The sequence below is a fragment of the Sugiyamaella lignohabitans genome, chromosome B (genome assembly GCF_001640025.1).
Source record: "Sugiyamaella lignohabitans strain CBS 10342 chromosome B, complete sequence".
NCBI lineage: Eukaryota > Fungi > Ascomycota > Dipodascomycetes > Dipodascales > Trichomonascaceae > Sugiyamaella > Sugiyamaella lignohabitans.
In genome coordinates, this window is record NC_031674.1 from 189,885 (window position 1) to 217,371 (window position 27,487).

At 42.4% G+C, this 27,487-nt stretch overlaps 7 protein-coding genes across 7 annotated transcripts; 6 read left to right on the top strand and 1 right to left on the bottom strand.

Annotated features, from left to right (window-relative positions):
• Positions 1–1,077: 1,077 nt before the first annotated feature.
• TRK2 (Trk2p) lies at positions 1,078–3,417 on the top strand (the record flags this gene model as incomplete). Its single annotated transcript, XM_018878959.1, has 1 exon — positions 1,078–3,417. The coding sequence occupies one exon, from the start codon at positions 1,078–1,080 to the stop codon at positions 3,415–3,417; it is 2,340 nt and encodes a 779-aa protein (XP_018736920.1).
• Positions 3,418–4,333: 916 nt separating this feature from the next.
• TPO1 (Tpo1p) lies at positions 4,334–5,971 on the top strand (the record flags this gene model as incomplete). Its single annotated transcript, XM_018878960.1, has 1 exon — positions 4,334–5,971. One exon carries the CDS (start codon positions 4,334–4,336, stop codon positions 5,969–5,971), a length of 1,638 nt encoding a protein of 545 aa, XP_018736921.1.
• A 1,206-nt stretch (positions 5,972–7,177) lies between these two features.
• PBS2 (mitogen-activated protein kinase kinase PBS2) lies at positions 7,178–9,973 on the top strand (the record flags this gene model as incomplete). Its single annotated transcript, XM_018878961.1, has 1 exon — positions 7,178–9,973. The coding sequence occupies one exon, from the start codon at positions 7,178–7,180 to the stop codon at positions 9,971–9,973; it is 2,796 nt and encodes a 931-aa protein (XP_018736922.1).
• A 261-nt stretch (positions 9,974–10,234) lies between these two features.
• On the top strand, positions 10,235–11,875 carry ANR2 (Anr2p; the record flags this gene model as incomplete). Its single annotated transcript, XM_018878962.1, has 1 exon — positions 10,235–11,875. The coding sequence occupies one exon, from the start codon at positions 10,235–10,237 to the stop codon at positions 11,873–11,875; it is 1,641 nt and encodes a 546-aa protein (XP_018736923.1).
• A 197-nt stretch (positions 11,876–12,072) lies between these two features.
• On the bottom strand, positions 12,073–14,715 carry LHS1 (Hsp70 family chaperone LHS1; the record flags this gene model as incomplete). The annotated part of the gene is made up of 1 exon (XM_018878963.1): positions 12,073–14,715. The coding sequence occupies one exon, from the start codon at positions 14,713–14,715 to the stop codon at positions 12,073–12,075; it is 2,643 nt and encodes an 880-aa protein (XP_018736924.1).
• Positions 14,716–16,706: 1,991 nt separating this feature from the next.
• On the top strand, positions 16,707–23,435 carry URA2 (bifunctional carbamoylphosphate synthetase/aspartate transcarbamylase; the record flags this gene model as incomplete). The annotated part of the gene is made up of 1 exon (XM_018878964.1): positions 16,707–23,435. The coding sequence occupies one exon, from the start codon at positions 16,707–16,709 to the stop codon at positions 23,433–23,435; it is 6,729 nt and encodes a 2,242-aa protein (XP_018736925.1).
• A 901-nt stretch (positions 23,436–24,336) lies between these two features.
• AWJ20_2039 (uncharacterized protein) lies at positions 24,337–25,515 on the top strand (the record flags this gene model as incomplete). The annotated part of the gene is made up of 1 exon (XM_018878965.1): positions 24,337–25,515. The coding sequence occupies one exon, from the start codon at positions 24,337–24,339 to the stop codon at positions 25,513–25,515; it is 1,179 nt and encodes a 392-aa protein (XP_018736926.1).
• Positions 25,516–27,487: the final 1,972 nt, after the last annotated feature.

A 27,487-nucleotide genomic window follows, 5' to 3' on the forward strand; every position in this document is an offset into this window, starting at 1 on the left:
TCCCACAAAAACGTACAGTAATAACTGGTGTCTGCAACAGAGATTTAGCTAGCGGAAATGTTGGTGTCATAACAAAGATCAGTGGCTTCATCAACACCCGGTTTGCTATTGCTCCACAGAAGCTGCACGATAGTATCTCTGTAGTACATTTCATATATCAGCTGTAATCTCCAAATCTTATCTTCTTTTCAGGAAATATCGCTAGTATTATTTAGCTCCAGTTCTAATCCCATGAGAAAAGCAGATGATCATGGCGTTGGCGCCAATCCCTCTTTGCATGAGATGCAGCTAGATAGCCAAAGCGCATGTGCGTCGTTTTTTCGATTTTGCACCCCGTTTGTAATGATCATCGTCGAGCTGTGTTGATTTCCTTCGATGGTGTCATTCTTGGGTTTCACAAATAAATAATATAAAAACCCCTGTCTCATATACTCTACACCTGAGATATTTGTATTTCTTGGTACTTGTAGATTTAACATTTATGTTTCGAGAAAATAAACTTCCATCTTAGGTTAAGAGACTGAGCCTCGTTCCCCGATACTAGAATAATAAGGACGAGCAACGAATCAAAAAATTTGGTTAAATGGAACTCCAGTTTTCATTTTGTTTTTGTTTCGGTACCACGTTCTCTTTCTCTGTGAGCATAGGTCCACCACCACGCCAAATAACTTGGTAGTGTTTTCATTATACATCCTTGTTTCTCTCTATTGAGAGATTCAAAAGAGATCTCAAGCAGGTGAGGAAGGTTTTTTGAGATTGGGCAAAACCGAGCAGTTCTCACTTGTTCCTTAAAAGTCAATATAGCCTTTCACTGGTGCAAAACTTTTTGACAGAAATTGACAGTAAACTGCGGCAGAGATCATTTGACTTGTTAGTCGACGGACTCTGGTGTCCACTGGGAGACTCAAAACGATGGCTGGTGAAAAAGTGTTCGCGTATTTTCGGGACGAATTCAACTTGTTCGAGAGAATTCGCTATCATTTTCATGATGACACGACCTGGCTGGGCAGAATCTACAAAAAAATCCATAAGTATCTATTTACTTTCATTGGGTTCCATTATGTCTATATCATTTCAATGACATTCCTATGTTCGATTATCCTTTATCCAGGGGGTAATATTCGATATATTGACGCACTGTTCATAGGAGCGGCAGGCTGTACCCAAGCTGGTCTTAATACTGTTCAGTTGAACGAGTTATACACTTATCAACAAATATTTCTGATGATTTTTCCATTCTTGACTACTCCTATCTTCATCCACTCCTCGGTGGTGTTTTTACGATTACATTGGTTTGAAAAGCATTTTAAAGATGTCAAAATCAACTCCAAGATTCAGTCCAAACTACGTAGAACCGCTACTATGGCGCGAGCTGAGTCGAGGGATCATGAGATCGGTCTAGAGCCACTGAAATGGAATGGTGAATATTCTAAACGCGACTCGAACCCCCCCGTTCCCACAAGTAACAATACTGAAGAAGTAAGCGGGTTGCATGTTCCACCAGCTTCAGATATTCGATTTGGAGACTTACCACAGCCCAGACGACAAAAGTCTATTGCCCCTCAGGACATGTACAAGTCTATCAACATGATGCAAAGAAATAGGAGACTATCAAACGACCTTAACGACGGTCCTGCTCTTGTTATTAAGAGCCCAAGAGTTATGGATGAAGAAAACGAGCTTAAAGAAAAAATGCGCTTAGCTGCCACTGTAACTGGGCAGAACGTTGATTCTTCTCCCAGCAGCAGCGGTAATGCTAGTACCGAACATGAGAGTGTCGATTTAGGAGAAAGGATACGACCTTCAATCTCGTATGCAGTATCTCCAGAGAGATCGAACTATGACATAGATGGTATAAAGCTGGACCGCCGGTCAAGAACGCTTTCGACTTCTAATGTTCCAAATGAAAATCAAAGATCCCAGCATGAAAGAACTGGCTCAAAAGCATCAGTAACTAGGGGTACGAGAAGGTTTAGTAGATCAAGGACATTGGATAGGATATTTAATCGAACTCTCAGTAATGATGGACCTACCACTAAAGTTATGAGTACAAACTATCTTTCCTGGCAACCTACAGTAGGGAGAAATTCCGCCTTTGTTGACTTGACCGAGGAACAAAAAGAAGAGCTCGGAGGGGTCGAGTATCGATCTCTCAAACTTCTAGCAAAAGTCCTTGTAGCTTATTACATGGGTTTCTATCTTTTTGGTCTTGTGACTTTTTGGCCCTATGCATCTCTACGGAACCTTTTAAAAGACCATTTCACGTCTGAAGGTTTTACCTCTACATTATGGGCATGGTTTACGTCCGTATCGGCGTTTTCTGATACAGGCTTCACACTTACTCCAGAATCAATGGCCTTCTTCCAAAGAGAAGCATATATTCCTCTGTTAAGTGCTTTCCTGATTGTTATTGGTAATACAGGGTTTCCTGTTCTACTGAGATTTATTATCTGGATTGCCTTCAAATTCACTCCTAGATTTGGTCGCGCTCATGAATCTTTGGGATTCTTATTGGATCATCCACGTCGTTGTTTTACACTCCTGTTTCCTTCAAGTGCTACCTGGTGGTTACTAGCTGTTCTTGTTATCCTAAATTCGGTTGATTTGGTTTTATTCTTGGTTCTCGATTTGACCAGCAAGGCTATTACTGAAATTCCAGTTGGTTATAGGATAGTGTGTGGACTCTTCCAAGCCATTGCTACTAGAACTGCCGGGTTTACAATTGTTAGCATGTCAGACGTGCATCCCGCTGTCCGTGTGAGTTATGTCATCATGATGTATATCTCAGTTTTGCCTATCGCTATCAGTGTGAGAAGAACCAATGTCTACGAAGAGCAATCTCTGGGAGTGTACTATCCGGAAAATGATGGTGAAGATCCTGAAGCAAAGCATCATTCATATGTTGGTGCGCATTTGAAGAAGCAATTATATTTTGATTTGTGGTTCATTTGCCTTGGTTTGTTCATCATTTGTATCGCAGAGGGAGCAAAACTTGATAACAACGAATTCCAAATTTTCGATGTGCTGTTTGAAATCGTCAGTGCTTATGGCACGGTTGGTCTCTCCATGGGTGCAGCAAATACAAATTTGGCTCTTAGTGGAGCATTCAATGTCATTGGGAAGCTCGTTATCATTGCCCTAATGATTCGGGGTCGTCATAGAGGTTTGCCATATGCTCTAGATAGAGCAATTATTCTGCAAGGAGACAAGATACAGCGAACGGATAGCATTCAAGAAACTCGTACGAGAAATAAGAGGTTGATGAGTATGAGTATTCCCATCAATGACGATGTTGGTCTCACGACGGCTCGCTCCAATGATACTGGTTATATGCGTGAGAGACCGGGTCTTCGAACAGAAACAAGCACATTGGATCGTTTCCCTAGTCAAGCTGTATCAGACGGGGAAGACGACTAGTTTTGCATTATCTCGTTGTAATCTATATTTATATTTTACTAGTTAGTTTTTATATTTACAATTGCATTTGAAAAATATTTAGCATAAAAATCCCTCAATGTGAAACCCAAGCATATTCTCCTGCTGTCTCTATTCTGCCTCTGCACTGCTTCGAGTGAAATATTCCCGCAGCTGCAGACTACTACAGCTAGTAAATCAAGAGAGCTTGGCTTGCCTTATCGCTATCTGAGTCATCACATAAACGTTCGGAAAAGTGATCCGTCATCTCCCTGTCATGCAACCGACTTTATCCGACGGAGCTCCTCTTAACTTACAGATGTAGGAACACCAGAGTATAGGGTGTGATGCCAAGGCCAACTAGAAGTCGACTCATATAAGCTTTCCCGAGTCATATGAACGGTTCGTTGACACTATCATGGCGAAATTATTTCATTCTATTTCATTTTGTTTCATTTCATTTTTTTAATAATGTATCGCCGATATCGGCCCCGGCATGTGTCTGGCGAGTGCGATCTTTCGGATATTAGTACCACTGTCGGAGACCGATCCGAGCTCCTGCAAATCTTATCTAATTTTGGTCACAGTTGTAATTTTTTTTTGAAATAAATATATATTTTAATCAACTATCTTCTTTGACAGAAGCTTTTGTGTTTAAGATTTGTAGATTTCTGAATTAACGTGATTCTATGAGTATTGTTGAGATCTTACTTGAATTGTAACAGTTGAACGTTAGCCTCCTGTTTCTGTCTATTCGCATTTGAGTCCTAATATTAAGCATCTAGTTTGCCAGGACCAGGTATGTCATCGAAGAAGCCTAGTTTCGAAGGTGTATTCTACTGATAGCGACGAACAAGGGTATTCATTTATTTATTTTCAAAGAGAAAGTTTCACGTTGCTGCATAAAATCGCATACAAGATGTCATCCGGAAATTCTGCAGATGCCAGTGGTATTGGTGATAGCTCGCCAAATCAATCATCCAGGAATAGCGAAGAGTTTCCTCTCGATGTAGAGAAGGTAATCTCGGTTAATGGTGGATTTAAGAAGAATGGTGAGGAGCAGGATCCGAGTCCAGGCCCTTCGCATAAACAAGAAAATGCTGATACAGACTCCAACGAGAACACCGACCTTTTGGACCCTCGCCAATATGATGAGAACATTTTTCTCGTCACCTTCAGCAAAGGTGATAAAGAGAACCCACAAAATTGGAGTCTCCGCAAAAAAAGTCTCCATACAGCATTTTATGGACTAACGACATTTGCTGCTCAGTTTAATTCAGCAGTCATGTCACCAACGGTTCCACATTTGATGGATTCTTTCGGTATTAGCCGAGAAGTAGCTATTTTAGGAACTTCTCTGTATGTGTTAGGAATTGCATTTGGACCAAGCGTATTTGCTCCTTATTCAGAGATGAACGGAAGAAAAATGGGCGTGATGCTACCATTTTTCATTTCACTTATATTTACAGCTGGTACAGCATCGAGTGATAATATTTCCGCTATTCTTTGTACCAGATTTTTTGCAGGATTTTTTGCAGGAGCTCCAGTCGTGTCCTCTGGAGGTGTTCTGGCAGATATTTGGGATCCTGCTATTCGAGGAGTCGCCTTGATATTTTATGCAGTGTTTGTCACAGCTGGTGTAACATTTGGATCAATATTGAGTTCGGTAGTTACCAGCGGATCAGATACCGACTGGCGTTGGTCTTGCTGGCTGATTGTAATTATTGGTGGTGTTATTTTATTCTTCGATGTTATTCTGCTTAGCGAAACATATGCTCCAGTGATTCTTGCCAAACGTGCCAGTAATCTGCGTATCAACACTCACCAGTGGGCGTATCATGCCAAACACGACGAATGGAAATTAGATCTCAAGGAATTTCTCACGTTGCATTTATTACGACCATTTGCAATGTTTGCGACACCTATTGTATTTTGTATAGCAATGTTTGCTAGTTTTGTGTTTGGTGTATTGTATTTGGTGATTACCTCAGTACCAATTACATTCCAGATCACCAAGGGATGGGAGGGAACAGTGGCCACACTACCAATGGTTGCGCTGTTTCTTGGTCTCATTACAGGAAGTGGACTCAATGTTTGGTCTGGTCTGAGATACGCTAAACTCGTTCGAGCTAACAATAATAAACCACTGCCAGAGCAGCGGTTCCCAGTGATGATGATGTTCGGATGGTTGATGCCTGCGGGAACCTTTATCTTCGCATGGACACTACGTCCCGAAATCCACTGGATTGTACCTATGATAGGTATTTATTTATTAGGCACTGGATTTATCGTTATTTTCCAGGGATGCCTCAACTACCTAGTAGACACATTCACAAGATTTGCGGCCTCGGCCATTGCTGCCAACACATTTGTCCGGTCAATCTTTGGAGGTATCTTTCCTTTATTTGGTGATACCATGTTCATAAATTTAGGAGTTAACTGGGGAGGCTCCCTTGTCGGATTCATTGCCTTAGCGTTAACTCCTATTCCCTATATTTTCTACCTCTACGGTGAGAAACTTAGGTCTCGTAATCCCTACAGCAAACTTGTCTCATAGATTATTTGCACAACATTATATTTAAAACTTCGTAATAATTTATTTCTTGCATATTATCATAGCTTTGTGATAGACTGGGGAATCACCTCAAACTCCGGCGTTCAGCAGTCATGGAAATACCGGTTACCACTCACTCCGCCAAACTGACAAGTTAAGGTCTGGGCAACTACCTTTGGTTATAACTCCGTTGTATGTAGTCACAAGTAACTATAGCTAGTTATAAGCAGTCATGAGCAATCACGAGCTGGCTGCTCGTGATAACTCACGATAATTCCTATACATAGTATGTGCATTGCCAATATCTGTTAAGCAACTACCATATCGATCTACTCTTTTGCAAGCCAACGGACCGAATGATTTTGGCAGGTGGTGTTGCTTAGCTAAAAAAAATCCGGCCCGCCTGATGTGGGGGGGGGGGGGGGGGGGTACCGAGTGGTGCATAACCCGCCAATCTGTAGTCAGCTTTTCTGCACCTTTATTGCTCCCAAAACCCCCGAACAGGCCAACCCAACCCAACCCACACCTTCTCCGGAGACGCAGCCCAGGTGGAAGCATTAGTCCCCTCTATACTATTTTTGACCCATCTTTTTCTTGGCTCTATTATACATATATCGAAATTCAGGTACCACCATTTAGGACCTCGCATCTTCTTCTTACGTGCCTAAGGATACCAACCTTTTTGACCATTTACAACATATTATTGAGCGCTGGCGAGCGCTAAAGTAAGCCTTTAACGTCCAGTATTCGCTGTTAGCAAGTGTAAAGGCCGATAAGAGTATTATATTACGGATTTCTAAACAGTTTACAACCTAGTTGCTGTCGGTCTTTGTCAGAATCGGAGTTCCGCCGCTGGTAGCTGCTACTTTTGAAGACCTAATTATCAGTGACGTGGTTCGACAAGTGTGTGTCGTGTTTGTGAAGCTGTTACGAAAAATCAACTGTCATAAAACTTTTGTTGCAGTACTTTGATATATTCTATTGTCATTGACGTGGGTTTCATACTGAATACGGCGAGATACAGAGGAAGCTTATAGATCGGTCAGTTTCGACACTCTTTCGACAGTATTTAAATATCTCTAGCATTTAACTACTGGCTGTTGCTATTTGATAGTTTGTGTTAACGCCAGAGTTCAGTCATCGTTTCTTATTGACTGGTTGCTTCCAACCTCTGGCACGTGTAGTGCAGCTCGACCGACTACTACTTGGATGTCTGTTTATCACGGTACAAGCAACAACGACTACTTGGCAGTCGATCGTCGAGAATCATCTTCATCCTCTCCAATGCCTCCAACGCCTCGGCCATCTATATCAGACCAGGGCTGTGGCAGCTCTGTGAATAACGATGAAGGCCTAACTGTCTCCTCAAATGCTGGATCCAGCTCGGTCCCTCTCCCATTACCTAGCCCGGGGATTGTATTTTCTAAACAAGAGGATTTTGAAGAGTATCAAACGGACTCACGACAAGCTCAAGCATATCACAATGGCGTAAGTGCCAACGTTGCCCTCCCTCGTACCAGTAGCCAAGCTAAGCCAAGACAAAGCCAAGCAAGTGCCAACTCTCTCAGCAGACACACCTATAATGAAACATATTCCAGCTCAATGAACTCACTGAATTCTTTTACCTCATCTACATCCAACCACTTACCGCCTCGTGTCAGTAGTTATAACAACAGTTCGACAAATATAAGCGGACTTACCAGAAGTACTTCTTCTAGCGCTGGCTCGAGTTCCTCTTCTACACCCAAACCGATGTTGAATTCTAGATCTACTTCAACTGGCGCGAGATTTCAGCGAGTTAATCGACAAGCTAGCCATGGCAACACTATCTCGCCTGATGAGACAATAGCTGAAGCGTTATCAGCCAAATTGAAGTCTAACCTTGCATTATCTACCTCTCCTTCTGCATCGCCACCACCTGTTTCGGTCGCATCATCTCCATCCCTATCTACTCTTTCTCCTTCATCGGCAAATGGAACCAATTCGCCTGCATTAGGTTCAACTCCTCCAACCCAGTGGGCTGCTTCGGCTATTATGAATGGTGGTATTGCTTCGGTATCACCAGATGTCCATGCCCGTATTCTCACATTCCAACAGTCGCGTCAATCACGGTCTAACTCGGGCTCAAACGCTGCCTTGAACTTCATCCCTGGATCAGTACCCTTGCTTCCTAACGATGGTGCTCCAGCTGGCAGCCCCTCATCACCTAATCTTGTTGGTTTGACAGGAGGCAACATGTGCACACCTCAAGCCATAAAAGATAATTTGTCACGCTCGTCATCGTCTAGTTCGTCTTCTTCATACTCCAACTATTCACGAACGATATCGTCATACTCGTCCCCTATTGTATCACCACATCCAGAAGATAAGGGAAGTGAAAAACTCCCACCGGCACGGCAGCTTGCACAACCTTTGCAATTATCACAAAAAACATCAAATTTGCAGATTAAAATCCCATCCACTATAGAGGACTCGGATGGAACTGATAGTGGTGATGATCACGGAACGGCAAACCCAACTATTGAGTCAGCAGCTACAATCGTTCCATCTGCAGACTCATCGCTTAATACACCTCAGTCAGCAACTCAGACTGGCAAGCCATTTTCTGGAGCATTATTTATAAACTCCGTGTCCCAAGGAACCAAAATCCCCACTCAGAGACCTTCGCTTTCTGAAAGACGAGGACTGAAATTATCTGATATGAGTCAACCTCCACCTATCCCCAAGCTGAAGTCACATCCTTTACTACCGTCGACTGGGACTGGTAGGTCAACCTCACTTCTTGATCGGAGAATGCAAGCCTCTGCACCGGCAGGACTTTTCCCTAAGTGGTCAGGAAAGCTTAATATGGACCCTTCTTCCGAAAGGGCTACCCCAAACATTTCAGGAGGTGAAGGTGACCAGGCTAATGGTGCTGATAGTGGTTCTGGACCGGGAGCTCAGGCACCAGTAGTGTTACGGCCGCCTGGCGTAGGTGGGTTCAACAGGCAAAACAGTCTTTTCTCGAATTACAAAAAGTATGTTGACGTGAAAAGTGGCTCACTTAATTTTGCAGGAAAGGCCTCTCTTCATTCTAAAGGTGTGGATTTTTCGTCTGGCTCGAGTTTCAGAATATCCATTGACGAATTTGAGCCTATGGGAGAATTAGGTAGAGGAAACTATGGCACTGTTACAAAAGTTCTTCACAAGCCAACGAAAGTCATTATGGCAATGAAGGAAATTCGTCTAGAGTTGGATGAGACCAAATTTAGACAAATCTTAATGGAACTGGAGATTCTACACAAGTGCGACTCGCCTTACATAGTAGACTTTTACGGAGCGTTCTTTGTGGAAGGAGCCGTTTACATGTGCATGGAGTATATGGATGGTGGGTCACTTAATAATATCTATCAAGGAGGTGTCGAAGACAGATATTTAGCTATCATCACTGACTCAGTAGTTCGCGGACTGAAGAAATTGAAAGACGAACATAATATTATCCATCGTGACGTGAAACCTACCAATATTCTTGTTTCAACCTCAGGCAAGGTCAAACTGTGCGACTTTGGTGTCAGTGGCAATCTTGTAGCCTCAATTGCACGTACAAATGTTGGGTGTCAGTCATATATGGCCCCAGAGCGTATCCGATCCAAAAATCCCAATGAGGCTATTACATATACCGTTGAGAGTGACATTTGGTCACTTGGACTCAGTTTGATTGAGATTGCCCGTGGCGAATACCCGTATCCAGCAGATACGCACAACAGTATTTATTCTCAACTGATGGCCATTCTAGACGGCGAACCACCATGTCTTCCCGATGATAAGTACTCTCCAGAAGCCCGTGCTTTTGTTGCACAATGCCTTAATAAAACTGCCCGACTGCGACCATCATATGCTGAACTTTTGAAGCACCCTTGGCTTGTAAATATTGAGCAGGAACTAGCACACTCACCGACACTGGAGGTCGAGTTTGGTGCTTTTGTCAAACGGTCTGTTGAGAGAAACAATCATCGTGAAAATTAAAGTCTTTATCTTGCATTATTTTTTTGGCTTTTATGAAATATATGTATTTGTGAATGACCTAATGAAATATTTTGATTTATTTAAAAAAAGATTCGCTAGATCTGTAGTACTGGGTCCCGATGCTCAGCGACTGTCTTTTCGTTATATGCACGGCTTCTCTTATCGGCAGAAAAGATAAGGGGCATCTTGCATGTACAGTTAATATAGCTAATGACTGCTCAAGATCCCTATCTCGATCTTCTATCTCGTTCAGCTACCGAGATGTCGGGGCATCCGCGGAAGAAATTGGCCATAGGAGCCTTCCTTATTAAGTTTGATATGAGAACAGGAAATAGCCTGATCTGGTCAAAGTCACAGCCAGGTATTGAAATCGATTGGGAAGGAGTCGAATTCATGGCCATGCCATCAGGACTGCATTCAAGACAATCCGATGTGATTCGGTTTGTGCTCAGTAACCCCCTCGAAAGAGTGACTCGTACAGGTTCTACCCGAGACAGGCTATTGGGTGATGAGGCATTCGGCTACCTTAAGAATAATATCGAGGGTATCGCGGTGTTCAATCAAAACTTCCATAGAGGTGACGCTACTACAACGAGAATAAATGTCAGAAGCACGATTCAGATGTACTCTTTGGGTGTTCTATGTACCAAGAGCGACTCGGAAATTTCTTCAAAGTGCTGGGGATTTGTTGATATACTGACTGAATTACTCACAACTTTTATGAACTTGAACCAAGATAATCACCAAGTTCATGAAACTTTAGATTTCAGACCATTCGAGAGCTTGTTGCAATATGATGATAATGGTGAGCTTCAAACACTTTCTCTCTCACCCCCCAGACTATCCGCAAAACCGTTAAACTTGGCCCCTCATCACCCCATACTTTCGACTACAGAATTGCTGGTTACCTATGGACCGCTGATTTTTGAGATATGGAAAGCAGCCTTATTGAGGGATAAGATTCTGCTCATGGATAAATCGAACTCCATATCCGTTGATGATATGTGTAAATTTGTCTATATAATAAGTGTGTTTGGTACCGTTCCCAACGATGTTTTCGATCTGATTCCTCGAAACAAGCAGCATTCTCTATCCACAGCAACAAACCCTATTTATAATGTCAATGTGTCAGATATTACTTCGCTGAGTCATTTGAAGCATTTCATAGCTACGACCACCGATGAAATTTTGCTTGAGAAAGAGTATTTGTATAATATGACTGTTGTCAAGACCGGTGACAGGGCTATAGCCGCTACTACATCTACAACGGACTTTTATGGTAATTTGAACACCATGCCTATATCAGCAGGTTTTCATGATAAAAGACGGTTTCAAATTTTAATTTCCGGGTTGGGAATAGAGACACCACACCATACTAGTGGTCAGAGCATCCTAGCCCATGTTTGTAGCAACATTTCCTCGCTATTCTCGTTGACTTCCTTATATGGGCTATTATGGTGGGCAACAGCCGGAGAACAAGCAAACTCCGACACTGATAGGTATCTGGAAGGACTTCCCTTGTTAACACAAACGCAAGTCGAAAGCTCCTCTCATGTTGCTGGTCAGCGAGCCTCTAGCTATGCAACTGAATCCCCTTATTTTAACGCGATTTCCGAATTGAGCCCTCCCCAGCCATCAGCTACCATGGAACCCTGGCAAATATCGGTCATAGGTTACTTTCAGGCCAAGACCCGGAGAATATTTGAAACTGTCGCGTCAATAGTAGAGTCACAAGATCAAGATCAGTCAGAGACCTCGTTGCAGACGGTGATCTCGATTGAACCCCCAGATTTGATGGACATGGGATTAGATCCCATTAGTTTACGAGATCATGAGTTTGTTGTGAAGTTTATTAGCTTATGGTGGGGAAGGCCTGCTCGTGTGAACCATGTTTGCTGTTAATTTATTAGGTAAACCATATTTATTAATATTACTCATATCGTCTTTTTTTATCTCCCTCTCTGCCGTTTTGAAAGACCAATACATAAACATAAAGTGTAAGTAGAATGGAGAATCTGCCTCGGTCCCATCCACCAAGACAGCTCTCTCCATTCCTCAGGCGATAAACTATCATATCAATTAACTAGTTAATTTACATTTTACAAATCGTCATGCTGTGGATTTTTAGGAGAAGGCGATGTGCTAATGGATACAGAGGGGGTAGCGGAAGACTCAGTCTTGATGATATCAGCAGCCTTCTTAATCATATGACGCAGGTCGTTAAGACGAGATTCCACGTCCCCACTATCAGCGGGTTCACTTCCATCTAGGTTAGCCGCTTGGAGTTTTGACCGCAGCAACTCTGCAATTCCCTTCAAGTTTGAAGTGGAATCAGGTACGGTACTCCCTCCAAGAATCTGCGCAACTGCCTCACGGTTGGGAATGTCAATCCCCAATTGATCGAGCATTTCAGCTACTTCCTTGATTCCTTGATAAACATCTGCCAACTTTTCATTTTCAAAAGGCTGTTGTTCCTGAACTACTGGTGGCTCGAGAATTATTTCAGGACCAGCCATAGTGGGCTCCACAACCGATCCAGTTTCCTTCGGTAACTCTATTTGCTGGACTGTGGTCTCCTTATTATACGAATCTGCTAGCGCGTTGAGTTCAGCAAGTTTCTCTTGCAAGACTTTTATCGAGGCCTTTTCACTATCGTAATCAAACCATTCACCAAACTCAGCAAGCTTTTGTTGAGCAGATTCCTCAGACTCAAGAAGCTCACGAACTCTGTACAATCTTGATTCAAAAGTATTTCTAGCTTCTTCCCTTGAAAGACGATCTGCATCGAGTCGATCCAGAGCTCGAAGTCTGGATAAAGCACTTTGTTTACTTGCTGATCCCATTGGACGGGGTCCGTCGAAAGAGTTGGTCATTGATACAGATTTCTTAACAACCTTAGGAGGCTTGGCCGTGGGCGAAACACTGGCAGTAGTAGCAGAAGAAGTTGTTCCAGATGAAGCATTATCTGTTTCAGAACTAGATTCTACATCAGCACTATCAGAAGTGCTAGACTGTTGGGAGGACTCCGTACTGACGACTTTCTCGATTGACTCACATTTAGCGTAAGTTCCAAGCAATTCGACAATTCTACTGTTACTTAGATGGAATTCAGCTTCGACACTGACATTCGAGATGCATTCACGATGAGGATCGTTAAGTAATCGCTTGATGGCAGACTGAACACCATTGATGTTATGCCTCACAAATTCCTTTCCATTTTCATAAAGAACAAGTTTGAAATCATCCTTGCTTGAGTCAAATGGAAGTACGAACTTACTGTCTAAAGGAGTGCCTCTAGGGAAAATAGTGGCCACTTCTCCATCAATTTCAGCACTATAGTCCCAGATCGCTCTATCGATCACTGCCATGTCCTTGGATCTAAATATTTTGGAGATGCCAACCCCCCGAAGAGCGGTGCCAAGAACAGCAGCTTCATCGGCATTAACGTTCTTTGCTAAAGTAACCTGTTCTGTTGGATCTCTAGCGTTGATCAATGATAATAATTCTTGTTGGACAATAGGAATTCTGGTGGAACCACCTGTCAAGATAATCGACGATACTTTTGAGAAATCAAAAGCCTCGGTTGAGTTATTAAGAGGGTTATTCAATGCGTCCAGAATAGGAGCGGGAACTTTATCAAATAGATGACGATTGGCATCTTCGAACTCCACTCTAGAAACATGAGTTTTCAAAGAGATATCATTGTATGCAGATTCGATTGACGACTGAGTCTCTGAATTGGCACTAAGGACAAATTTGACTCTCTCAGCCTCTCTCCAAAACCTCGCTAACGCTCGGTGGTCGTTCAATAGATCATTCCTCTTTACCTTTGGGTTGGCCTCAAGGAACTTGTCGATCAAAATGTTTCGTACACTTTGTGTAAGAACATGTCCACCCAATTCTGTATCATAACCAACGCCAATGACATCAATAACAGTATGAGATCTGGGGAAAGGGCTTCCTTCAGGTACCAAATCAGCTTGATAAATCTCAACCAAAGTTGCAGTGGTCGATCCAGCTCCAATATCATAAATGATATGATGCTCTTTTTTATCGTTTTCAAATTGTCTCGACGCAGCAAAATTAGCAGCTACAGCTGCACCATCGTTCACTAGAGAAATCAATCGCAAGTCAGCAATTTCGACAGCATCTTGAAGAGCCTTTCTTTGCTGGATAGAGTAGTAAGGAGGAACTGAAAGAGCAGTGTCCTTCAGATAACCGGATGATCCACTTAAAGCTTGCGTCAGTACCTTACTGGCTCTTCCCTTGATTTCACTGAAGGACATGGCAACTATTTCTTCAACTGAATAAATATCATCAAATATCTGGATTGCGATAGTGGATCTATTGTTATTCGATGGAACTAACTTTACAGCTGGGAATTGCTCGCTATACCATTTAGCAGCAGGTGAATCTAAAGACTGCCCCAACAAAGGCTTTAAGTAAAACGGTGAAGTGGCAGGAAATCTTTGAATCACCGCAGCAGCTGAATTTCCATAGATACGTTCGAAAGTCCCAGAGCCAGATCCTGGAGCCTTTTTAAATGTAATACCAGATAGGTCCTTACGTTTTGAATCAGATGTCATGATAACTTCAAACGGGGCTCCAGGGGCGACCAAGCTGCCCTTGGTGTACTCTTGACCAAAGTCAATGCCCAATACCGCACATTGTATGAGTTGTAAAGATGTGAATAGAATAAATAAAAAGCCAAGAAATGTGCTTTTGAATAATTTTATGTGCATGATGGATATTACTGGGTCCCTGGAACGTTATTTTGATTTAGGGCTGGATCAAGGGCCTAAATGGACCAATTCTTCTCACGACTCACTCTCTAATAACCCAGAAGTTGTTAAAAGCAAATTTCAGGCTTTTGTTAATTTTGAGAGTGATTGGAATTGATTGACCTAATTAATTAAAACGGGCGCTGACAAGATCTGAGGCAAACCTATTTACACGTGAAGTACACAGTTGGCATTAAGTGTGGATCGGCGCCAGACAGCCGTATTACCTGATCTCTAAGGTTCTCATTGCAGTTGAGTTCGAAGGCTGGAGAATACCGTTAACGCACATTGAGGGGAAGTTATATATGAATTATTCCATTATAAATTGAAACAATGATTTAAGACAGATCGTTGAAGGATGTGAGTGAGTTTGATGACGATAATCTGTCCTAATTAGCTCAGGAAAATATTGGCCCAATGATGAGTATGAGCCTAGGAGGTATCTACTATCGAACATCAGATATAAATATATATAACATCTTTGATCATAGCAATCTTTGGGACCGAGAATGAAATACAAAGACCAAGGCAATTATTCTTCGTAGCTGCATCACTGCCTTCTAAAAATGTTCGATATCAATATCAGGGACCGGCGTAATGTTGATAAAGCTGCCTGCATATCCGCCTCAACGTTGTTTTTGCATTTACTCTAGTGACATACTGAAAGATTTGGATTCCGCAGGACTACCATACTGCAATCATTCATTTTCAGTAATATCAAGATAGATACAGACATCAAAAAGAGTATGACAAAAAATTCAAGGTATGTTTATAATAATCGAAGCCAGGCTATTAATTTTTTTTAATTGAACTCCAGGACTCTTCACTCGGTCGTCAACGTTACCATATCTAGCTATACCTTAATCTATGCCTTCTATGCAGGGAAAATCAAGCTTAGAATTGAAGTTGGGTCGCAGATCATGTCATTGACCTGACATTCGATACGGCTTAACCTTCGGTTGACTTACCAGATAGGGGTTTTAATACTAGAGTTCAAGAGCTTAAAATGGACCGATTACTAGGAATATCGGTCAGTAGGAAGTCACTCAATTTGATAAAAAAACGAAAAAACAAAGATTGGCAGAGTCCATCACGAAATAATCATATATATTAAATCGCACCGTGCAGTCCCTATTACTCACCAGTTATTAGGTCACCTACCTTCAAAGGGCTGTTTTACCCGTCTAATGTCTCTTGACTGACACTGTAAAGATCCGCACAAATTTTTTCGTTAGCAAGACTATCATTTACCATATATGCTGTTTTACCCTAGTTCCACATGAATATGCTTGCTCCTGCTCAATTTTTTTTTTTCAAAATATGCAAGCTGCGAAAAGTATATATTATTTTGGTGATCCTGAAATTTTTTGATTCTTCCTTCCTTCCTCTCTCTCTCGAAGAACTAAACACTTCTCGAGTAATCCTTCTTTTTCTCTCTCTTTCTCCTCTTTCCTGGCACAATTGGAAGAGAAGTAAAGTAGCTTTATCAAATTTTCGTCAAATCGACATAGCCTGATCCAAGCAAGATCCTTTGTTCTTGAGAGAGAGATAAGAAGCATTCGCGATTCCTATCTACAACACAACACAATTACATTTTACGAAACAAAACAAAACAAAAAAACAAATAAAACTATCAATCAAAATCAACTAAAACAATTGCTTATAATTTGGAGTTGAAGTTTTTGCTTCGGATTAGATTAACCAGTTGAATTCTTGTAAGTCCAGTTCAAACAAGATGACAGTTAGGAACAAGAAAACTAACAATTGAAAGTTTAACTGCGGTTTTTCTATTTATTATTTAATTTGAACAGTGATCCATTTTTCACATTCTTAATCACATCAAAAAAAGTAAGTGGGGACCCAGATGAGAAATTATGACTGAGATTGAGAAGAATTCAATTACCAGTGTCAAAGAAATCTGTAAAACGGACGGAGTATTAACTTCAACTTAGATGTCTTCAGACAAGATTGAGGAGTTGCCAGTTGTTTCGGCAACCCCTTCTTTGCCCATCTTCCCCCCCTTGCATAACACCGACAAACTGGTAACTCTTGAGCTTAAGAATGGCATTTCTGTTCAAGGTTATTCTTTTGGTGCCGATAAATCGGTTGCCGGTGAATTGGTTTTCCAAACCGGTATGGTTGGTTATCCTGAGTCTATAACTGATCCATCTTACGAGGGTCAAATTTTGGTAATTACTTTCCCTTTGGTCGGAAACTATGGTGTTCCTTCCAGAGATGAGATGGACGAATTGGTTCCTCAATTGCCTCGCTACTTTGAATCCAACCGTATCCATGTTGCTGGTTTGGTTGTTGCTAGTTACACTGAAGAATACTCACACTTCTTGGCTAAGTCGTCTCTTGGTACCTGGTTGAAGGAGGAAGGTATTCCTGCTATTTATGGTGTTGACACTCGTGGTCTCACTAAACTCATTAGAACCCAAGGTTCTACTCTGTCTAGAATTCGTCTCCAAAAGGAGAAGGTCAACCCTGCTTTGTCATGGGATGAGAACTTTGAGGAAGTCGAGTATGACGATCCTAATGTAAAGAATTTGGTTGCTCGTGTTTCAATCAAGGAACCCGTTCTCTACAAGCCTGCTTCTTCTGTGACTCCAGTTGTCGACAGCACTGGAAAGACTTTGCGCATTTTGGCTATTGATGTTGGTATGAAATACAACCAAGTTAGATGCTTCGTTAACAGAGGTGTTGAATTGAAGGTCGTTCCTTGGGATTATGACTTTGTTGGTGCTGGTGAGCAATATGACGGTCTCTTTGTGTCCAATGGTCCTGGTGATCCAGCCACTTTAACTTCTGTTGTTAAGCGACTTGAGACTGTTGTTGAACAAGCTAAGACTCCTATTTTTGGTATTTGTTTGGGTCACCAATTGCTTGCTTCTGCTTCTGGAGCTAGCACTTTGAAGTTGAAGTTTGGTAACAGAGGTCATAACATTCCTGCTACCAACTTAATTAGTGGTAGATGTTATATTACTTCTCAAAATCACGGTTACGCTGTTGACGTAAACACCTTGAAAGAGGGATGGAAGGAGCTTTTTGTCAATGCCAATGATGGCTCTAACGAAGGTATCTACCACACTTCCAAGCCCATTTTCTCTGTCCAGTTCCACCCTGAATCCACACCCGGTCCTCGTGACACTGAATTTTTGTTTGATGTCTTCATCAACACCGTTTTGAAGCACAAGAATGCTGGTGGCAAGCCAATTGGTCCTGTTGAATTCCCAGGTGGTACCATTGAGGAGAACCGTGCTAAGCATCCTCGTGTACACGCCAAGAAGGTCCTTGTTTTGGGATCTGGTGGTCTCAGTATTGGTCAAGCTGGTGAGTTCGATTATAGTGGGTCTCAAGCTATTAAGGCTCTTAAACAGGAGGGTATCTATACAATTTTGATCAATCCTAATATTGCCACCATTCAAACATCTAAGGGTCTTGCTGACAAGGTTTATTTCTTACCCGTCAATGCTGATTTTGTCAGAAAGGTTATCAAGTATGAAAACCCTGATGCTATTTATGTCACCTTCGGTGGTCAGACAGCTCTTAATGTTGGTATCCAATTGAAGGACGAGTTTGAGAGTTTGGGTGTTAAGGTTCTTGGTACTCCCATCGATACTATTATCACTACTGAAGATCGTGAATTGTTTGCCAGATCCATGGAAGAAATTGGCGAGAAGTGTGCCAAGTCTGCCACTGCTTCCACCACTGCTGAAGCTTTGGAGGTTGTTAAGGAGATTAAATTCCCTGTTATTGTTCGTGCCGCCTACGCTCTTGGTGGTCTTGGTTCTGGCTTTGCCGAGAACGAAGAACAATTGGTTGCATTGTGTCAAAAGGCCTTTGCCGCCTCGCCCCAAATTCTTATCGAGCGATCTATGAAGGGTTGGAAAGAAATCGAATACGAAGTTGTTCGTGATGCATTCGACAACTGTATTACCGTTTGTAACATGGAGAACTTCGATCCTCTTGGTATCCATACTGGTGACTCCATTGTCGTTGCTCCTTCTCAAACTCTCTCGGATGAAGACTACAACATGTTGCGTACTACTGCCGTTAACGTCATTCGTCATTTGGGCGTTGTTGGTGAATGTAACATCCAATATGCTCTTAACCCATTCTCGAAGGAATATTGCATTATTGAAGTCAATGCTCGTTTGTCCAGATCATCTGCTTTGGCTTCCAAGGCCACTGGTTACCCCTTGGCTTTCATTGCTGCCAAGCTTGGTCTTAACATTCCTTTGAATGAGATCAAGAACTCGGTCACCAAGGTTACTTGTGCCTGTTTCGAGCCTTCTCTTGACTATGTTGTTGTTAAGATCCCCAGATGGGATCTCAAGAAGTTCACTCGTGTAAGCAAGGAGTTGAGTTCAAGTATGAAGTCTGTCGGTGAGGTTATGAGTATTGGTCGTACTTTCGAAGAAGCAATTCAAAAGGCGATTAGATCTACTGATTACCAAAACCTTGGTTTTAACGCCACTGAGGCCTTGATGTCCATCGATATTGACGATGAGTTGCAAACTCCTTCTGATCAACGTCTATTTGCTATCGCTAATGCTTTCGATAGTGGATACACCGTCGACAAGGTTTGGTCTTTGACTAAGATTGACAAGTGGTTCCTTCACAAGCTAGAGAACCTTATCAAGTTTGCCAAGATGATGGAGCAGTTCCAATCTAAGACTATTCCCTCTACTACTATGCGACAGGCTAAGCAACTCGGTTTCGAAGATCGTCAAATTGCTAAGTTTGTCTCGTCCAACGAGTTGTCTATTCGTCGTCTTCGTGTAGAGGCTGGTATTACTCCATTTGTCAAGCAAATCGATACTGTTGCTGCTGAATTCCCTGCTTTCACCAATTATTTGTATCTTACCTATAACGCCGATTCTCATGATATTGATTTCAATGATAACGGTGTTATGGTCCTAGGTTCTGGTGTCTACAGAATTGGTTCTTCTGTTGAGTTCGATTGGTGTGCTGTTAGAGCTGTTCGCACTCTTCGTGAGCAAGGCACCAAGACCATTATGGTCAACTACAACCCCGAGACTGTCAGTACTGATTATGATGAGGCCGACAGATTGTATTTTGAAGTCATCAATTTGGAGCGTGTTTTGGATATTTACCAACTTGAACAATCCGCTGGTGTTGTTATTTCTATGGGTGGTCAAACTTCTAATAACATTGCTTTGACCTTGCATCGTGAAAATGTCAAGATCTTAGGTACATCACCTGATATGATTGATTCTGCTGAGAATCGTTACAAGTTCTCTAGAATGTTGGACAAGATTGGTGTTGATCAACCTGCTTGGAAGGAGCTGACCTCTATTGAGGAAGCCGAGGCTTTTGCTGATAAGGTGTCATACCCTGTTTTGGTTAGACCCTCTTATGTTTTGTCTGGTGCTGCCATGAACACTGTTTACAGTCGTGATGATTTGGAGAGTTACCTCAAGCAGGCTGTTGAGGTTTCTCGTGATTATCCTGTGGTTATTACCAAGTACATTGAGAATGCTAAGGAAATTGAGATGGACGCTGTTGCTAAGGACGGTAAACTTGTTATGCACGTTGTTTCTGAGCACGTTGAGAATGCTGGTGTACACTCTGGTGATGCTACTTTGATTGTTCCTCCTCAGGATTTGTCTGCTGAGACCGTCAAAAGAATTGTTGAGGCTACTGCCAAGATTGGTCAAGCATTGAACGTCTCAGGTCCATACAATATTCAATTTATTGCCAAGGATAATGAGATCAAGGTTATCGAGTGTAATGTTCGTGCTTCAAGATCTTTCCCATTTGTCTCCAAGGTACTTGGTGTCGACCTTATCGAGATGGCCACCAAGGTCATTGCTGGTGTTCCAATTCAACCATACCCATTGCAACAGTTGCCTGAGGATTATGTTGCCATTAAGGTTCCTCAATTTTCTTTCTCTAGATTGTCTGGTGCTGATCCTGTTTTGGGTGTCGAAATGGCCTCTACTGGTGAGGTTGCTTGTTTCGGTCGTAACAAGTATGAGGCTTATCTTAAGTCACTCATCGCTACTGGTATTAAGCCTCCCAAGAAGAACATTCTTTTGTCTATCGGTTCTTTTAAGGAGAAGACTGAGTTGTTGCCATCTGTTAAGAAGCTTCATGAGCTTGGCTACAAGCTGTTTGCTACTGCCGGTACTGCTGATTTTATCCAAGAACACGGTATTCCTGTTCAATACTTGGAGGTTCTCAACGAGGGTGAAGATGAGAAGAGCGAGTTTTCGCTTACTCAACACTTGGCTAACAACTTAATTGATATGTACATCAACTTGCCATCTAGCAACAGATTCCGTCGTCCTGCTTCCTATATGTCCAAGGGTTACAGAACTCGTCGTATGGCTGTTGACTATGCTATCCCCTTGGTTACCAATGTCAAGTGTGCCAAGCTTTTGGTTGAGGCTCTTGCTCTTAACATTCCTTTGGAGGTTTCCTCTATCGATAGCCAGTCTTCTCACAGACTTCTTTCGTTGCCTGGCCTTATTAACATTGCCACTTTCGTCCCATCGTTGTTGTCTGCAGGTGGGTCACCCGACTTTGAAAAGGTCAGCGAGGCTTCTTTGAAGGCTGGTTTCACTATCACTCGTATTCTCCCCACTGGTGTTGATGGATCTATCACTGATGCTCTCTCACTTTTGACTGCCCAAGAAAACACTCGTGGAAAGTCTGCGGTTGACTTCAACCTGTCAATTGCTGCAACTGGAGACAACGCCTCTCAATTGGTCAAGGCTTCACCAAATGTTGGGTCTCTGGTCATTCCTTTCAACTACTTCAACAACAATCTTGACAAGGTAGCTACTGTTTCAGAGCATTTTAACGTCTGGCCCACTAGCAAGCCTATTGTGACTGATGCTAGCTCGACTGACTTGGCCTCTATCCTGTTGTTGGCTAGTTTGCACAACAGACCTGTTCATGTCACAAACGTTCTCAAGAAAGCTGATCTTGCCTTAATCTCCATGGCTAAGGAGAAGGGTCTTAAGGTCACTTGTGATGTTTCTATTCATGCCCTCTTTTTGTCTCAAGTTGAGTTCCCTGGATGCTCTCACCTTCCAACCAAGGAAGACCAAGAGGGTCTTTGGGAAGGCCTCGAAAGCATTGACATCTTCGCAGTTGGTGTCTTGCCTTCTCAATTGGCTAAGAGTCTTGGACTCACAGTTGAAGCTGGTGTTGGTATTGCTGATGCCCTCCCTCTTCTTCTGACTGCTGTTCGTGAGAATAAGTTGACTGTTGAAGATATCGTTCTTCGTTTGAGCACCAACCCCAAGAAGATCTTTGATCTCCATGATCAATCTGGTACCACTGTCGAGGTTGATCTTGACCGTCAAACAACTGTTTCATCATTCTACTCTAAGCCTTTGTACGGAACTGTTGAAAGAGTCACTTACAATGATAAGACTGTTGTTCTAGAGGGTAAGATTGTTGTCAGTGATTTCCATCTTGGAAAGGACGTGTCTGGTCATTCCAATGCTGCTCAAGTCGTCCCTGCTTCTCCTTTAGTTAAAGGTGGTGCCGTCTTCGCTAGCCCTCGTCCAGCTTCTCCAACCGGTGTTAGTGGATTCAACGCACAAGCTCGTAAGATGTCCTTTAACGCTGTATCAGTTGTTGCCCCTGGTGGACGAGCTGACTTGGATAGTGCTCTTGTATTGGAAGATGATGATAAATCTAAGGGACCTACTCTTAAGTTGGTCACCGAACCTCAGTTACCATCCGCCTTGAGAAACGTTATTAGAAAGAACAACCCATTCTTGAGAAGACACGTTACCAGTGTCTTGGACTTCAGCAGAAGTGATTTGCACTCTCTGTTCAGTCTTGCTCAAGAGTTGCGTCTTGCTGTTGAGAGAGTTGGTGCTGTTGACTTGTTGAGAGGACGAGTTTTGGCTACTCTGTTCTATGAGCCTTCCACTAGAACATCTACCTCGTTTGATGCTGCTATGCAAAGATTGGGTGGTAAAGTCATTTCTATCACCACTTCTACTTCTTCTGTCCAGAAGGGCGAGACTTTGCAAGACACTGTTCGTACTTTGGCTTCTTACACTGATGCTATCGTTCTCAGACATCCTTCAGAAGAGAGTGTTGCTATTGCCTCTAAATACTCTCCAGTTCCTATCATTAATGGTGGTAATGGATCTAAGGAACATCCTACTCAAGCATTCTTGGACTTGTTCACTATTCGTGAAGAGCTCGGTACCGTAAATGGTTTGACTGTCACTTTCATGGGAGACTTGAAGTACGGTAGAACTGTTCACTCTTTGTGTAGTTTGCTCAAGCACTACCAAGTCCGTGTTCAAATTGTGTGCCCCAAGGATCTTGCTTTGCCCGCTCACGTTTACGATGAGCTTGCCAAGGCTGGTAAGATTACTGTTGTTTCTGAGAATCTTACTGACGAGATCCTTGAGAACACTGATGTCTTGTACTGCACTCGTGTCCAAAAGGAGAGATTCCCCAGTTTGGATGAATATGAGAAGTTCAAGAACTTGTATGTCGTTGACAACAAGGTTCTTCGCAAGGCAAAGAAACACATGTGTGTTATGCATCCTTTGCCTCGTGTTAACGAGATTAGCGAGGAAGTTGATTTCGACCATCGTGCTGCTTACTTCAGACAAATGAGACATGGTCTCTTTGTTCGCATGGCTCTTCTTGCTATGGTCATTGGCGTTGATTTTTAAACCTCACCATTTTTGCCAGTTAGATTGGTAGAGTTTGTTTTGCTTGTTTTGTAAATATTGTTATTCCTATATTAGAAGAAAGTTTCGTAATTATTACTTTTATCGACGTATTTGTGTTGTGTGTGTTATACGTTTCGTTTATTTATTTATTTATGTTTTTTATTTATTATTAATTTATTTTATTTATTTATTTTTTAGTTTCAATTTTTTTATTTCGATCTCTTAGATTCGCTTTGCATATACATTGCACGGCGATGTCAATGGATCTACTGTCCTGCATAATTGTATCGTTTGAAATTTCCAATGCTTCACATACTATATAATTGACATTGACTTCGGCACAAATGAGTGGTCGCAATAATATTGATGATATTATAGCCCAGGCTAAAGGGGGGGCTGATAGAAGTAGCCGTGAAGGCTCAGGTAGGTGCACAGTTTAATGACTGTGGTATCTAATTCTAACCACACAATAGATCGGAGCTCTTCGTACACACGTGAGAGTCCTGACAGAGGTGTCAGACGGGATCAAGAGAGATCTGAATATGATAGGGAGAGGAGAGAGCGAAAGTTCAGAGACAGTCGAGAGGGTGGCTGGGATCGACGAGATGGTGATGGAGACCGTGACCATGGCAGAGGGGGTCGGGATCGAGCAAGCAGACATAGAGACCGGGACCGTGACAGTGATAGAAGTGAACGAGATAGATATCGCGACCGAGATAGTAACCGCGGTCGTGACCGTGACAGAGATCGTCATAGTCGGAGTCCAAAGAGATCCGGACATAAGCGAAATCGTGAAAGTATCCTTGAATCACTTGCTTCAGTCATTCCCATCGATCAGCGAAAGCGTCGCAAGCCGCAATGGGATATAATCCCTCCAGGTTATGACAATATTACAATTGAAATGGCAAAGGCATCTGGTTTATTTCCAACCTCAAGTGATATTCGTAAGCTGAATGAACGGAGAGATGGGGGTGACAACGACAAAGGGTCAATGGCTGAACCAGCGAGTCTTATGCTACCTCCTCCACCACCTACAATTCTGACAGCTGGTAGCAATGAGTACAATGTGTCCCCACAAGGTTCTCGTTTGGCCAAGCTAGTGATTTTATCAGGATACGATGCTGAAGCTCAATCGATTGAGATGTTGACTAAATTATTTATCACACTTCTACTCTCAATTACTGATTCAGGTGCAACAGCTGATAGCGTGAAAGACTGCTTTTATGCTAATGGATCAGATAAGACCAAATTAGTGATAGAACTAGCGAAACCTGAACTTGCCACTATAGCGGTTGCTTTTGATGGAGTTGCTTTAGATGAAAGCGAACCTGATACAACAAAGTTTTCAATTACAAGACCAGAAGGATATATTATTCCTTTGTCCAGTGATAACATTGAAGGAGCCAAAGATGATAAAAAAACGAAATTTGATGTAGAGGGCCCTTTCAAAGGGTCAATGTCAAATATTCCAACTTTCATTGGTGAAGAACAGATTTTAGAACTTTTGAAAGCTTTTGGTCAAGTGAGATTCTGCAAGATTCTTACAGACGTTGCAGGTAACTCAAAGGGAGTAGCATTTTTTGAATATGAGGATACATCGATTCTTGACATTGCCTGTCAGGGTCTTAATAATATGGCGCTAGGTGACAACCAGCTGATAGTTAGAAAAGCTTGTGTTGGACTTGAACAGTCACAACCTGTGATGAGTCTAGACACGCTTCTGAAACTTTGTCAAGATAATGACCGAAAAAACGAGCATCCTCCTACAAGTGTCATGCAGCTATGGAACGCAATTTCACCAGAAGAGCTTGCAGATGACGAAGCTCGTGAAGAGATCTCTGCTCAAATCGAGCAAGAATGTTCCAAATTTGGCCCAGTGGAGTCGGTAAATATCCCCAAAGAGAACTCTGCTAGCTCGACCATGCTCAGCAGTTCCATAGGAGGTAGAATATATGTCAAGTTTTCAAGCTCTTCCGCTTGTAAGGAAGCAGTAAAGCATTTAGGAGGCCGGAAGTTCACTGACCGAACTATAATTTCTGGATTCTATCATGAGGATGCTTATAAATTAGGAATTCTTTAAATAAATATTTGACCAACTATCTATGAAACGGTGCAACAAAGATTTAGCGTACCGCCCATATCCCAAGGAGGAGCGAAAATAGCCATCATGTTTGCTTTCGTTCTGAGTACCTAGCAACTTGAGAGGGTACAGCAGGGTCGTAAGGGTGCCGAGCTAGCATATCATAAACTTCGTCCGGTAGTCTAGGAACAAAGCTGACTGCCAGTTTGATAATTTCTGAAGCGTTCAACGGAGGGAACGATCTTAATAGCGAGATAGGGCTTGGTTCCTGTAAGAGTTTGTCACGCATCAGGGTCATTTGTGCAACTACAAACAGGATATTCATATGGCATCCGTAAGCAAATATGAAATCCCACAATGCAAGAAGCTCTGTTAATGGCGGTGTACAAGCTGATAATGTGAGAACCGCTAGTATTATGTTAGTAACCCTAGTTTAGTGGTTCTGTCAAATTTCAGTGAAACTTACAAGGAAAGGCATAGAGCTCCGCACGGAGATATTTGCTTCTCAAATATTCGTATACTGTTGGATCAACGATTTCAAGACAGATATCAAGTAAACTCAATCCTGTGTGGACCCCTTCCAAGGTAGGCTGGACATATAGTGGGCAGTCCCTCGTTAAAAATGTATCAAATAGGGCAAATGCTTGAGACTCTGACTTGGCAATATATAAATATGGAGCAAGGAGGACATTCATACCTTGTACATATTTATCATGACCAGTGGGTTTTCCGGAGGGAGATCTAGCTACTGCATTTGCCGACTTATCGTGTTTTCCCAGAAACTCACTAGAGTTAGATTCACCTTCGGCTTTCCAAGCGAAAGCATTCAGAACTCTGATTAGAGATTCTTCTGGTACTTTACTGTGAAATTGATGATCTGAGGTCAATGTTCTGAACGTGTCATTCCGTATCTTTGAATAGGCAGGAGACGGTCCCAGTTGAACTAGTTTTAGATATGACGAACTGTTCTGTGGATTCACGCGCAATAAAATGGACCACACATAACTCCGATATGAACATTGGCCCTGTTTCAGTTAGTCTTGACGAATTTAAAGAACAGATTTTTATGCTGTCGACTTGAACTCGTGAAGCATTTCAACTCAAGCTCATTTTTTTACTTACATCTGTCTTATCTGGTACTGTAAGTCCGTCTACTAGTATCAAATACCGAAGTTGTGATATTGACGATTTGACGATGACTGGAGGTTTCGCGATCAGGGTCTCTATAGCGTCCCGCTTTCTGGGAGGTTTTTCCCCATTGTGTTGCTTCTTCGGAGATGCTAAATTGCTAGAACGCTTTGCTTCAAGTTGTGGCTTTTCGGTAGCCAGATTTGCAGTCATGGCTAGTGTCCGACGAAATGAAAATAATATTACAAGCTGAAGAGAGAACGGACCGTGCGTGTGTGGTTATTGACGTATTCCCTTTTAAAGAATATAGCCCTAAACCTAATGTATTCAGAACGCAAGTATAAATTATTAGACCTGAAACGAAAGATGTATTATTAAATGTATTAATAGACTAGATTACTAACTCAGAGTCTCCAGTTGCTGAGTCGTCGTTTAGACGTACTGACTCAACCATCTGATACCTTCGCCATATCCTTGGCGCATGACAACAGAGCACATAAAGATCTCTATTGGGCGGATATTGCCCTCCAAGGGGACCTTGCCCTTGCCAGTGGTTTGATACAGACCGAGAGCATGACGAAGTTCCTCCTCAGAGACGGCGTGAGGGTCATCAATCTTGTTACCAAGGATCAAGAAGGGGACCTTAGAAAGTTCTTCAATTGCAAACAGGGCATCTAACTCACCCTTACTTTCAGCAAATCTTTCGGTATCGGCGGCATCAACAAGGAAAACAATTCCATCGACTTCAGGGAAATAGTCTTTCCATAAACGACGAGCCTGTTGATGTCCACCAAGATCAAACGTGGTGAACTTGACATTACCAATAGCGAGTTCCTCAGAGGCT